The following is a 14,537-nucleotide window of genomic DNA, read 5'->3' on the forward strand; positions in this document are numbered from 1 at the left end:
TTATCCCATTTCTCCACCGGGAACGGCCGGGACCGGACAGCGCTGTTGCCAGCGGGGCCGCAGAGCCCGGGGAAGCACGGGGGGGCCCCGGGGACAAGGGGGAGCCGGCGGGGTAGGTGCACACCAGCCCGTGAGCACCGGGCCATGAGCACCAGGAGGCGCGCCACGGCGCGCGCGCACCGGGACACGCACGCCCACTGCCACAGCGCGCGCTCCGGTACGCACACGCCGCTCCGCGCGCGCACCGGTACGCCCCGCCCCCTCCCGCTCCCTCGGCTTCCCATTGGTCAGACGCCTCCCAGCTCGGGGCCAATCGGGTAGCGGCATGGTAGGGGGCGGGGCCTAGCGGCAGGACCCCGCCTCCGCCTGCCTGAGGGAGCGGCCTCGGCGGGGACGCGGTGAGTGAGGCCTAAAGGTGAGGGGGGGGGCAGCCAGGGCCCCTTCTTCCCCCTCCGTGGGGCCTGGGGTGGCCTATGCGGCCTTCCTGGCCCGTGCGTGGAGTTTGTGGGGGGCTTTAGGGGCCTTCCCCGCCCTCTGTGGGGCTTGGGGGGCCCTTTCCGGCCCTCTGTGAGCCTTGGGGGCGGGGGGGGCTTTAGGGGCCTTCCGGGCCCTCCCTGTGCTTTGAGGGCGGCTTATGGGGCTGGGGGCGCCCGTTGTGTGCTCGGGGGAAGGCGGGGGGCGCTCAGGGTTCGGGGGCAGGCCTTCCTTGTCCCCTGCCGGAGTTGAGGAGGATGTCGGTGGGGCCGAGGGAATGTCTGTGGGGTGCCAGTGGGCTCCGTTGTTCTGTACGGGCTTCTGCGGGGCTGCCCTTCCCTCCGTTTGGGACGGCGGGTGTGGGGCCTTCCTTGCGTGGACTGAGGGAGGGCCGTCTGTGGGGCTGGGGATGCCTCCCCCTGCCCCGCGTTTACTTGGAGAAGGGGCCTCCTCCCCCGTCCCTGTGTTTGGTGGGGGGGTGGGACTGTTATCCCTTGAGTTGGTGCTGCGTCCCTGCATCTTTGGCACCTTACCCCTTTTCCCTGTGCTGTGTGGGAGGCCTCGGGGCCTGCTCTGTGCCCAGTGCCCTTTGGTGAGGCTGCTACTTGTGACCACCACCCCTGGCACAGGAAACGTCCTTCTCTAAGGGTCCTGGTTGGTCACACTGCCCTCCTACGCGCCTTCTGGGGTTGTAGGCTGGTGCATTACTATTCTTAAGCATATTTTTAGTTTATCTTCCCTTTCCTCCCTCCTTTCTGGCCCCACTGTGCTTTGAAAGGGAGCAGGAGTTTCTAAGGAGTTTTCCCCTAAACAAGTGTAGTAGGTGAGACCTCAGCCTGCGTCTGTTTGTAGGCACCTTTTTGTGTCCTGACTTTTCCTGTCTCTGATTCTGCTCTCTCTGTACTGCCTTCTCAGTGACCTTAGGCTTTTCAGGGAATGGGTAATAATAATGCGAACAATCTTTGGGCATAAACCTGGGAGGCTGAGAACACACCTCTGTAGGGAGAGTGTTTTGGATTACTTTGTCAGGGTTGCTACAAACGCAAATCCTGTTGAAGCAGTAGGTTTATGGCTTTAAGGCAGAAAAGTCACTTGTGCTCCCTGTGCCTGTCTTATCCTCACCACAAAATCACAGTCCTTCCTGCTGGCATTAGCAGCAATCGCAAACTGTTAATCAGAAGGAGACTGTGTCCTAGGAATCAACAGAAAGGCTCAGCTCTCCCTTTTGAGGTGTGTCCTTGTTTACCCCCATGCCTGGACTGTGAGAGACAATCACCTGGATTTAAGGGTTATGAATACTTCTGCCCTCAGTTTGTAGAAGCATTTTTTGTGATGTAAGCATCAAAACAGTGAATTATTTGGCTCAAAAACCGTGGGCAAAGTTTTTGAGCCAAAAACTGGCAAAGCTGCTTGTAAGAGTTGGTAGTTATTATTCTTCAGACTGGATTTACACATACCTTTATTACAGTGGAGCAATTTTATTTAGTGAAACAGTCAATTTTTACTAAAATAAATAGACTGGTACCACATACAACCTCTGTGTCACTAAAAAAATGCTCACTTGCAAAGCAGCCTGTACAACGATTGCTTATACTGGCACAATTGTCTTTATTTTCTATAGCATCCACATTAGAGGGTCTTCTGTGGTCTGATCTTATGGTTGAAATGGAGCAGTTTATGTACACTAATCGTAAGTGAAACCTGTGCAGAAGATTGTGTCCAGACTTATTTCAGCTCCTCTTAAAGCAATTAAGAACAGGTTGAAGTAAGTTATGCTTTCAAGGAAATAAGTGTGTGCCAAGTTAGCTAAATAAGTGTTTGTTTTAAGATAGACTTATTTGCAGGACATGAAATGCTTTTTGATCTCTTTCAGTACTGTCTTTTGTTGCTAGGGTTGAAGGGCATGAGTTTTCTGTTTGATTTGGGCTTAAAAGGAATGATCTTTCTGGTAGGAGTTAATCACATAATTTTATTTTTGGGGAGCTTTCTGTTTTGTACTTATTCTGTATGTAGTTGAGTGGACTTCAGTGGGCCCAGTCAAACTGCAGGTGTCTACCTGGAAGAAGTTGTAGTTGAAAGGACCAAACTGGTTATTTATATACTTCTCAACAGTGGTGAGACACAAGTTACAGCAAAGACACTTGAGGTAGATTGCATGCACCTACAGGCAGTGAAGCTGGTTGGATTTTGGGGGTTTTGTTGATGGATTTGGTTGGGGTTTTGTTTGGGATTTTTTTTTTCTGAAAGGTTTTATGACAGTTCTTTGGGTGGAAGGTAAGATCGTAGTTCCAGAGCCTCAAAAATAGGAACCCTCCTCACTGGTCATAATTGTGCTAACAGAAATGTATCATCTAAGATCCACGTGAATGTGGTCAACTTTGTTGGATGTGTCCAGTATAAAATTACTTTATTTTTCTGTGCTCCAGAGGTAGCCTTACCTGAGCTATACACGACAGTAATCTTTGTTTCCTTCCCCAAGTATTTTCAACCATCAGAATAGAGAAACCTTCTTCTTTTAGCTGATTTGATCATAAATCTGATCTTGCCTCAGTCTTTTTGATGTGCCTTCATATCCTGGCATGTTCAGTCTTGCCTTCTCTGAGTCCAAGAGGTTTCATAACCACCTGCTTTGAGTTTTCTCTTCAGTATATTGTGACATTTTTTTGTGTGGCGATGCAGTCTGTCTTTACAGGTCATAAGAAGTGAGAGTCACGTCTGGTTTTATGAGTTGATGCTTTCAGCACAAAGTTTGGGGCATGCTAGGATGTGTTTGTCACTCGTTCCATGTGCCCGTGACAGGCAGCCAAGTGTTTAGTTCTCAGTGTAGTCAAAGGAAGCAGAGTATAATACTGTTTAAAAGTAATGCTATTAACTCCACTTTAAATACCTGAAAACCCTTAAGTAGAAAATTTGGGTGTAGAGAAAGGTAAGTAATACTTCACCCTTTGTAATGAATTTGCTCTAAGACTTTAGTGCTGTATAGCAATTAACAACACCTTTGTCCCCTTTTGCCAAAAGCTGTGATCATAAAGGAATACTGGCCAAGCAGTAGGTAGTAGTGGTATTGTATTAATAATTGCATCACAAAGTTGCAGTCCTGTTATGAAAGTCACTGCGTGATGACGAGCCGACTCAGCAGGAGAGTAACTTGTGAAGGGAGACTTGCAGAGCTACCTGAAGCAGCACGTACCCGCGCAGCCTCTCTGCGTTACGTGTTCTTGCCAAAGACGGTGTCAGAAACTCTTCCTCCTACTAGAAAGCAAAATCCTGTTTAGTAAGTGCAAAGTGAGCCTCCCTAAAACTTTAGCTTGGGAACAGGCTCTGGGACTGCTGCTTTCTGCATAAAGATCCCAGAGGACTGTGTGGATAATGAGCTCTTTCTTTACAGGAAAAATGCTGAATTGGTGCTTGCTGATAAAGGCCACTTCAGCTGTCTAAAGGATCTCCTGATTTTTAAATGAATTGCTTAATAGAAAGTAAATTTAGCTGGAGGATCAGTTTTTTGGAGGACTTGGCCAGGCTGCTGATGAAACCCTCTTTGATTTCAGGTTTCTGATCCCAGCATCCCCTCCAATTCCAACATTCCCAAATTTTCGCTTCTGTCCCATAGCCCAGACTGATCCCATCTGTGTTCTGAGGAGCTGAATGGCCTTCCAGTGCTTGTTTCTTACCAGTGTCTGTATAGAGGAGCTGGGACTCATAATCCAGGCAGCTCAGGTGAGATGGATCCAACCCCCTGTGCTCCAGGGTAAATAGGGAGTTCTTAAGTATGCCCTGTGCAGCCCTGCTTTATCTGGGGAGATAAAGCTGCTGCTTGGGGGGGGAACACCTAAAGGAGAGACTCCATCCAGCCTGCAGCGTGGAGGAAGGCAGATTAGCAGCGTGAATATCAGAACTGCAGTTTTTTGAGATGGGAATGGCTAGTGGCTGATCTCTTCTGTGGAGCCTGACATCCCGATTTTGGTGCCACATGTTCCTCGGAGAGGCTCGGGCAACTCACAGCTAAGATGGAGCCCTGGTTGTGTCTGTGCATGGTGAGAGGAGAGGCCAAGGAGCAATGGTTTTGAGGGTCGAAGGATATCCAGCTTTCCAGAGAAGGGGGTTATAACAGAAGGGCAGAGGTGAGGAATGTGTCCTGTAGTCTCGAGTCTAGAAGCAGCGGAGAGAAATTTTTTATCAAGGCCTTGTTAGCTTGTACCCGTGGAACTGGTGACTGGAATTCCTTTGCAGCAGGTTGGTGACCGAACTAGGCTGCGTTGTGTCGTAGCGGAACCACAAAGGCAGAGCAAAGTGGGCTTTCACACGGCTATGTTTCAGGAGTCTGTTACAGGGAAATAACTGCAGACCCTGTAGGTAACTTAAGTCCTGGGACTTGCCTTCCCTATGTCTCGTTTCATCAGCTTTCATGGCAGTTTCTCCTCCTGTCTCTTGTTCAAGTTCTAATTTGCAGTCGTGATGTGTCCTCTAACCTGAGCACAGACCATATGCTGACCTGTATGTTTTTTGGCTCTGCTTGTCAGAGCACAAAAGAGGGCTAGGACTTTTGAAGGGCAGCTGTTTGTGAGCACAGGCCTGAAACTGAGAAGTAAAATCAATGGCTGTTTGTCTTAGAAGGGGCATTTCACCATGGGCTGTAGTCACTGAAGTTCAACGTTCAGTAACTTTTTCTGCAATGGCTGGAATTGCTTTTTCCCTGGCTTCTGCCCTCAGAACAACCTCAAATATGTTATGTGCAGCTATTAAAATTAGTGTTAATCCACAGATTGCTCCTTAGCGTGGGAATGCTCAGTTACTGCATCAGTTTTGCTTCTGAACACGCAAATATAGTAATATCCTTGTGAACTGTAAATTGGAATAGGTCGTATGTATCCCCCTGTCAGAGTGACTGGAGAACTAGTCAGCAATTTACTCTGAGAATAAAAAAACTGCCTGGGATCCAATACTGAAATAGCCAAAAGAAGCAAAAAAAAATGGAACGAGGAAAATCGAATAAAGATAGAGAAATGAGAACACAGCTCTGTGTGTGTCAAGTCTGCCTCTGCAATTTGCAGACAAATAATATGGATTAAAACTTATTAGCCAGACTTTCAGTGTCAAAAGCATGTGTTCCAAGAACTGGGAAATGAATGCAGCTACCAACTAGCACTCGTAGAATAGTGCTACGTCCCTGACCCCCGTGTTGGGACGTAATAGTTTAGTCCCTTGAATCGGAGAGTTTTCAGAAGGAAGTAGAGCTTGGCAGCCATAAAAATAGCAGATCTGGACCTTGTGCCTAATGCTCGTCACAACGGAGCCGTGCGAGGACGTGCAAGTCTGGTGGCAGCCTGCTCTTGTGACAGCAGTAAGAAACGGTGTACACTAATTAGTGATCACTGCTGCCTGATAATGCTTCTTGTACGTAAAGTTTTGACAACATCGCTTGGAAAAACAGATTAGGCAGGCAGAAATAGCAAGGCCACATTTAATAAGAGAAGGATTTCCTTAATAAGTAGAATTCTGAGTCTAGAAAGTGTAGCTGGGTCTCTTGGAGCCCAGCCCTGTGGCTCATTCTACTAGGGCAACAAATGGTCACCTCTCCTCAAATTAATCTGTGAGATCCCATGATGCTGTAGGACGTCCTGTTAGCTGTCTTGATTAAGCACGTACCCCAACTTCAGTGATTTTCTCAGTTTAATAATAATTAACATTATCTTTCTCTAAGTGGTATCTGGTTTATAGCTTGAATGCCTGCAGTTCTTGCTTGGGGTGTTCTGATAGCCTGGAGGAACTGGAGTGAAAGGTCCACAAAGGAGGTGAGTGGGGAAAAGGCAGGGAGAGAGGAACTGTTTGTAGCCACTGGGTTACAGCAGCTGCAGCAACAGAGTTTCTGGTAGGGCTGGAAATTAGCTGGGTGGATTTTCCAAGCCTCCCAGTTTGCGTGTGGTTCATATCGTCTGCTAGCTCAACATAACTGGAACCAGTAATGGAAGAAAACATCATAAGGAAGCTTTAACGTATGTGAAAGCTAGCTAACTTCTTCCTCTGAGTTGAGTGGATTAAAAATCATGACGTTGCATAATCTCTAGCCATGGAAAAGGTTACGTCTGTCTGGAACGTTATCTGCCGTAGCAGTTGGTAGTTATGAATGAGTACCCTAATCCATTGATATAAATGTTCTGGCAGGCGCTTGCAAACCACCTCATACTCTAGTGCTTTTGGAGAAGAGTGCCCTTCATCAGGTGTTAGTGACTGATACAGGCTCAGGAGATGGAAGTTTACGATAGCAAAGGCCTTTTATACAAAAAAATAGTCTTTTTAGAAAAAGACTTTACGGCATTTGTTGGGAAAGAGTCTTTGGAGATTTTTCAAAACATTTGCCTTATTTTTTGTAACCGTATTCAGGAGGTCAACCAAGGAATAGAAAAGAAATAGAGATTATTTAATTTTTAGTGAATGCCAATTTGCAGTTACAATTTGACTTGTTACATCTGTGGAGTTTCTCTAATATACATGAGCACAATCTTTTTTCTTCTACAGTCTGTTTTTTATAGGATCTACTTTGTTCTTTTTCCTTTCAGACAGACTGAGTTGCAAATAAGAAAAACTAAGATTACTCAGTGATCTTCAAATCAGATGATTCAGGTGTATTTGTGAAATGGTTTAGCTTTAATATAAAGCACCTCAAAACCTGATTTTTTTTCTAATCTCCATAGTTTCTGTGAGATCCATTCTTACGGTGTGTAAATTAGCTGATGTTTGAGTCATTTTGGACTAGACAGGTTTTAGCTTTTACCCTTAATGCTGCTCATCTCTGGATTAAGCTGTACGGCACAGCAATTTAAAACCTTTTTGAGTATGATTGAAAGCCATCGATTTGGATGCTGCGCTAATGGAGAAAAATATTGATCGCCTGCATTTCTTGGGCGTGTGCGAGCAGCAGGTGGGAGAGGAGCTTTCTCGTTACCACCTTCCAGAATAGTCCCGTTTCCCATCCTCTAACGGGGCCTGAGCGTGTGTTGGCCACCCCTCCCTGCAGCAACCTGTCCCTTTGCAAACCTAGGGGTGAGCTGTGGTCAGACGGGCTCTTCTGGCTGCTGTTTAGGGGTACAAAAAGGTTGCTGTGACTCAGCTCTGCGTCATTTCTCCCAGCCTGCTTGGGATGGTCGTCCCCTCGCAGGGCCGCGTGATGGGGCTCTCTCGGAAAGACCTAAATGAACATATTCGATAGTGAGGAAATGCGTTGACGTGCAGTTTTGCTGTCAAGCTTGAGGAGTGGTGATAAACAGCTGGGTTTGAATGTGCTGCGCAAGATACTGAAGTGAAACCAGTCTAATTACGTCTGTTACCTAGTGTTGGGTGAGGAAGGGGGAAACTGGATTTCTGTTTACTGGTAATTATAAAGCCGTGAAGAGCTTAGTGCATTAGGGCTGTGCTATATTTAAATGGTACCCTGTTTGTCAAATGTCACTATTACAAAATGTCCTTTGCCAAGATCATGGGGTGAGCCTCTCCTTTTAAAAGCTGTTTTTGAAACTCTCAATTGTTTTCAGAAAATTGGTTAATATGCCATGGCTGTGGCATCTGTATCTGTCTTCACTTTGTGCTCTAAAGTCATTCCAAGACCATTTTAAAGGTGTTGTGGACATTTATGGGAAATGCCATTTCACCACTTGCAGAGTGGAATTATTACATTTCTGAGAGATGAAACTATTATTAATGCAGAAAATAGACTCTCCTCCAGTCTCTCACCCTGTGTGTTGCAGACACTTAGCGCTATCTTTAATTAGGAGACTGTCACAGCTGAATTAAAAATAACAATTCAAAACAAAACCTCCTGTGAACTCGGGCCAGCCAGATTGACAGCCGTGAGACTTACAAAGCTTTACTTATCCCCAGAGCGGCTGGAGCCCTGACAATGAGCATCCCAGCACCCTCGTGCTGGAAGAAGATTCACCCGCTGGTGTTGAGTGTGCTGAGGCTCCTGCCCATGAGAGGTTTGGTCCAGGTTTACCACCAAGCGGTTCACTGAGGGACGGCGGTTTCTGGGAAGTATCTCGTCGCGTTGACTGCCGTGTTGAAAATAGCAAACTCGGCTCACGCAGGCCACGTTAAGAGCTCTAAAATGTCACGGTTTTGGTCATGCCTGATCAGGATTGAGTTGAAATCCTAAGGTTAGAGAGAGCTTCTTGGTATATTAATAAGCCCTTTAATTAGCAGGCTATGCAGTAAGACCTATCTTGTTAAGGATTCATTAAAATCAGGCATAAGCTCCACTACTGGAATATGCTAATTTCTTTGTGAATCTCTTGCATTATTCAGCAGAAGAGATGAATATACCTCACAAGGACAGGCTTTGAAGGCTGTTTCCTTGAAAGAAGTAAATTTTTAAAAATCCTAGCCTTTCTTTTGCTTGCTGTCTTTGAGATAAACACTCACAAAGCCAGCTGCAATTTTGGCTAGAATATTGATGGGTTGCTTGCTTGTCAAATTAAAAATGAGCCGGAGTGGACTGGTCTGGAATACATTGCAATTTTAGAACTTTCCACTTTCAAGAGCGACCTTGTTCCGTGCCCAAACGGGCACCTTTCCTCTGCACGAACACCTCATTATGTGTTTTGAAATAGGCATTGCTCTCTGCTTTTTCGATTTTGTATTATTCTTAGTGGTGTTTTCCCCTTTTTAAAGTTACACAAAATACAGCTACAGTTGCTGGCTAATTTAGCTGAAACATGACACCAGCCAAATATTTTTGTGAAAGAATTATTAGTCATATAAGAAAGAATGTCACAGAATATTCTTAGAAAGTGTTATAACTATGCTTGACATGTAAAATATTTATCCAGACATGTAAACAAAGTAAGAGGTGTCTTGCCAAGGTACCATTGTAAACCTTAGCTATTTTGAAATCTTGAGCAAGATGTTTTTCAGTTCTTGAAAACAGGGTATGGAGTTCTCTGCTGACATAAATTGACAGAGTGCTAATGGTTGGCTTTACCCAGCTGAAATTTTAGCCCCTGCTCTTGCCTCCCTAAAAATAAATCAAGATGTGCTTTCCTGAAGAGCTGCAATTGTGCTAAATAAAACTCTGTTTATTTTGGTTTCGGATTACTGTACTATTACTTGCAGAGTTTACTAACGTGGCTGCCCTCTAAAAGTTAGGCCTTACGTTTGTTTTGCTTTCTGTTATTGTCTGTATCTTAATGTGAATTAAACAACCTGCTTGATTTGGAGAACTCCCTTGTCTCTACAGACAATACTGATAGTCTTCCCTCTGCTGGTGCCCCTGCCCGTAGGGAGCATGCCAGCCCTGTGGCCAGACGGGACGGCTGGAGCTTTGCTGCCTTTATCTGAACTGGTTTCCAGCAACTTGCCCCACTGACTGCTGGGATGAGATACGGCAATGCCCCGTGGGGATGCCAGATAGCTGCCCTGGCAGGAAGCCCGTGCCAGCCCGGCTCCTTCCAGAGTTAGGTAAAGCTCTCCTGAGCTGGGTTGTGACACTTGAGTTTTGCCAAGCCTGGTCCTGCTCTTACAGGCTGGTCGCAAACTGCTGCTGGACCTTAAATTGCTGACAGCAGTGCCTGGCCCCCAGCAGCCGGGCCCTGTGCTGCGGGTGGAGGGGCTGGTTTGCTGCCCTGTGCCCTCCTCCCATGCCCGGCCCCCTCGCACAGCCCTCCAGGCCCTGAAACAGGCAGAGGGGTGTAGGTCATCAGAGCTTATTTGGGTCCATCAGTAAGCCCTGAGCTCCTCCTGACTGTAGTGCAGTTGAACTGGAATATTTACTTTCAAATTTAATTGCATTTCATTAATCGGTATGCAGCTTTCCTGGTGGTTTGTTTTTTTTTTTTTAATGCTGTATGCTCTGTTATTCTGAAATCTCTTTGGCGAATAGCTACTCTAACTGCATTCAACTTTCAAAAATCTGCCATCTATTGTTAGTTTTTCAAGTTGCTGCTATGTAATTGGTTAAAAATGAATGGCAGTTGGAGTTGTAGCAGATGAGCTGGGAATGAGTTAGCAGTTACTTGTTGGGATCCCTTCCAGAGAAGGAAGGTGGAGTTTTAAGCAGCTCGCAGCCTCTCTAAAATAAGAGTCAAAGCAAGTAGCTGCTTTTTGCTATGGGTGAAACATCAGCTAACTTTTTGTAGGAAGCTAAAAGCTCAGTAAGTGAGGAGAGGAATTTTTATTTTTTTTTAGTCTGCGTATTCTCTCAACCAATGTTCTGCTGTAAAATAATCCACTCATATTAAAATTGTGTATTTCAGTATACACTGATTTTTTTAATATGTAGATCTGCATCTCAAGAGGGTCCACACTGGATAGCTGCTATGCCAAAAGCAAATAGGGTAGTTTATCCTTTACAAGGATATCCTTTACAAGCTGCAGGCTGGGTGGTGGTGGTGGGACCCTGCGTGGCAGGTCAAAATTGCAGGTGATGGTGGCAGCAGCTCCAGGTCCTGGGCTTCAGACACTGTCTGCGGTTTCTGGCTTTCCTGGGGCCGCTGTGGTGAAGGACGCAGGGGGGTTATGGTGTGTTCAGTCCCTCAGGTGTGAGCTGGAGTGTTAATTTGTACCCTCCTGTCTCGTCCTTGCTGATTTTGGGGGTGAATGCTCTACTGCGTGCTTGAAAGCGCAACGAGCTGCCTTGACCTCGAGCATCACGTGCTCTGTGTGGAGTCTTTATAGTCCTGAATGAAGGCAGCCCGCCTCACCTTGTGTGGGACAGTACGCCTCGGTGATGAGAGGCCGTTGTTCCTCCTTTTCATCCCCCCAACCTCCTTAGCAGGTTACAGGTGATTTATTGCACCTGTATCTGGACAGATAATTGGGTATTAAAGAATTAAAAACTTTTCCCCAAACCAAAAGTAATAACAAGTGCTTGCAATACCTTATATGTATGTACGGTACAATCATGAGTTAGTAAATCAGTGACAACTTGTTTTTATTATGTTGGATCTGTTGGTTTGTTTTTAAGATACCTTGTAAGGCATCGTTCCTTAATCAGGTGCTCTGTAATGATCAGACTTTAAAACTTGACAGTACACACACATGCTTTATCACTGGCGTGAGTCAGGATGGAAATAGTTTCCTACCTCTTCAGCTTCTGTTTGCAATAAAAATGATGTATTATTGATGATATGGGATATATTTAATTCTGTTGTTCTGTGAAATGGTGTTTGGAGCAGTCTCTGAGCAATCCGGATCTATCTTAGGGCAAAGCATTAAGAACAGTGGAGCAGACCGAATAGAGGGAAATATTCCCAGGTGACATAAATGCATAACGCCTCTGCAGTGCTGTGCACAGGCACCCAAGCTCCGAGGGAAGAAAGTATCTATTTGGGCTCGTTAGCAATGCATCTTGAGGGGAATTAACATATCAAAATAACTGATTTTATCCTCCATTACCGTAAATTTGTTTGGGCCCAAGTCCAAGGTCTTCTGGACTCAGGAGCCTGTGTGCACGTGGTTGGGTACGTATTCAGAAATTCTCGTAGTTAATTCCCCTCTGCCTGCATGAGGGCTGTGTGGCAGGAGTGTATTTAACCGTACGGCATGCAGGGTTTAATAAAACTGTGCCTTTTCTACCACGCGTTTCCTGCGAAAACAGGCAGACCCAGGCAGCTGGGGAGAGAGACTGGGGAGGGCGGGGGGGGCTTTGCTGAAAACAGGAGGCTTAAAATAAAGCTATTTGTTGCCATACAGATTTTTCTGTTTATGAATCAGTTCGGGGGGGGGGGGGGGGGGAGGACTTTTAAACTGAAATATTTACGTGAATCAGACATCTGGGCTTTGGGGGAGTGACCGTCGCTGCACAAACAGTTTAAACTCTGAAGCTCTGCTGGGACTCTAGTGCTTCCCGCTAGTAAAGCAGGATTTGGGGATACTGGTACCGGTAGCGCTGAGAACACATGAGCCGCCAGTAAGTAAGGAGCAGTGGCGTCTGCGAGGGGCTGCTTGCCAGGGGGGTTGCTCCAGAGTTACCGTAGGAAATGCGGGTGATTATTTCTCTTCAGAAGTTCTGATCGCGGCAGGTACATCGGATTTGGGGTTAGAGCCTTCTCAGAAATACTGTTGTCCTGCTGCTTTTTTTCCTATAGCTTGTCATCGGGAAGCTTGGCTTCTTCTAGTGCAGATGTAGGAATTGGTGTGAATTTGAAACCAAGTTAGATTTAACTGCCTAAGAAGAAAAATTGAGGGGGGGAAAAAAAAAAAAAGAAAATAGCATTTTAAAATCTAAAGGCTTATGGTACGTCTTTTATGCTTTGTTAAAACATGGCTTTTCTTCTGAAAGCTTTGTAGGTGGTTTTGTAGAAAATGGTGGGATAGAGCATACAGGGCAAAGCTCTTGTCTGCTGCTGTTGCTTCCGTGGATTTTTATGCAAGTATTTGTAGCTTAGTCTAACACAGGTGAAGACAAAGTGTAACTCGTAGCTGTCACCTGGCTTAAAGCTTTATTTAGCCTAGTATTCTGTATTTTAGCAGGGGTGCATTTGTTTTACCTGTCTCTAGAGAGGAAGACCCTGCTTATATTTGCAACAGCTCATCTTTCACCGGGGTTTTTCCCCTTACCCTGGTGAGATCTGCATGCTCCATCCTCTGCCTTGAAAAGGAGGTATATATTGTGTGTTGGCGTGGCCAGCTTTATTTAAATTGCTGGTATTTAATTTAATCAGATAGCACTAGCAAAGATGCCATTACTATAGTGTTAAGCTCTTTATGAGGATTAAATATAAGAACTATAATTTTTCAGGTGACTGTCTTAAACTCAATAGCGTGAATAGTGGAAATAGCCTTTACAGGTTGCTTGTTCGTGCTCTTTAGCACTAGTACCTTTGAGCCCCATGGGGCGGAAATAGCCCTAGAAAAGCATTAACCTGTTGCCTTATTCAGAAATTTTGTTCCCTTCTGAGACAACCAGTGACAGGACAGTATTGGATTCACTTCATCTATTTTGGTTGACGAGGCTGCCACGGTATAACTTGCCTATTTTGGAAAAGTCACTTCAAGTTAATAAATCTCAAGAAGTTTTCGGCGTGTATTAGTCTCGGTGATTACAGGTTGGCAAAAGAACTGATGCTGTCGGTGTGGGGCGCTGATGTGGGTCAGCGCCATCAGCAACGATGTGAGCTTTTTGGTGTGTAAACCAGGCGCTGGAAGAACCTGGCGAACCCCGGGTCTGAAATCACGGTGTGGATGTGCAGCGTTAAACCATTAAAACCGTATTGCAGACCGTAGTTTTGAATTGCATTTGAAGAAACAGTGGATTTTTGTTAAGACTCAAGTGAACGAGTAAGTCTGTAAACTTTGCTAACAGTGAAGCACTATGCGCAGAATAGGGGAAAACAATCAAGCATTTCATCAGCCTTCTTGCTGTCTCTTGCCAGAATTTGTAGGCCGTCCTGCATTGCATCAGTCCTGCTGGACATTATTTTCCATCTATATTTCGAAGCCAGATGGAAAATGAATCCTCTGTATATTGATAGTTATTTCATAACAAGGGAAGAGCCTTTTGTAATGTGCCTGTGCTAGTTCAACCTATAAATCACCCTTCTATTGTCTGGTTTGTTCATGTTTATAGCAAAAAACGAAGCGAGGATCGTATGAGGTATGAGAAAAGCGTATTAAAGGCTCCAGGTAGATTTTTTTATCTGATGCAATTTGGGTGAATGCACTCTTACCTTGTTCTCCTGTGGTACAGGCTTATCTACAGGTGGCAGTGCGTGACCGACCTCAGACCTGCCGAATCTCCCATTGCCTTGAGCATCCCTTGTTTGAGCCACACAGGACAGTGCCTGGGGCTCAGGCCCTTGTGCCAGGAGGTCCACTTGCCCAGGGCAGCCTGGTGACACCAACTTCCCTGCCCGTGGGAGACTTCACATGTGGCCCTTCACCTTCTGGAAGAGAATAAAAACTCATCTCCTAGACAAGTCTTATGCTTAAAAGAGAAATAGTAAGCGAGGAACCACATTTGTACTTGACTACTGAAAAAATTATTTAAAAAAAACCAAACAAACAAAAGAACAAACCGCCTGCTAATGACTGAGAGACAGACCCTCTGAATCTTAAAATGTTCAAAGACTGTA

At 45.6% G+C, this 14,537-nt stretch overlaps 1 protein-coding gene across 8 annotated transcripts in view; it reads left to right on the forward strand.

The window, feature by feature from the left end:
* Positions 1 to 321: 321 nt before the first annotated feature.
* The window catches only part of KCTD20 (potassium channel tetramerization domain containing 20), a 29,761-nt gene continuing 15,545 nt past the window's right edge, over positions 322 to 14,537 (forward strand). Inside the window, exons 1-2 of one of the 8 annotated variants that reach the window (XM_074564736.1) lie at positions 338 to 398; positions 8,350 to 8,624. Coding sequence is in view for 1 of the 8 variants with exons in the window: in XM_074564733.1 (XP_074420834.1) it covers positions 12,363 to 12,373 (11 nt within the window). In the remaining 7 variants the exon portion in view is untranslated. The other 7 variants (XM_074564737.1, XM_074564740.1, XM_074564738.1 and 4 more) reach the window with 7 other exon arrangements.

This window comes from Larus michahellis, chromosome 21 (genome assembly GCF_964199755.1).
Source record: "Larus michahellis chromosome 21, bLarMic1.1, whole genome shotgun sequence".
NCBI lineage: Eukaryota > Metazoa > Chordata > Aves > Charadriiformes > Laridae > Larus > Larus michahellis.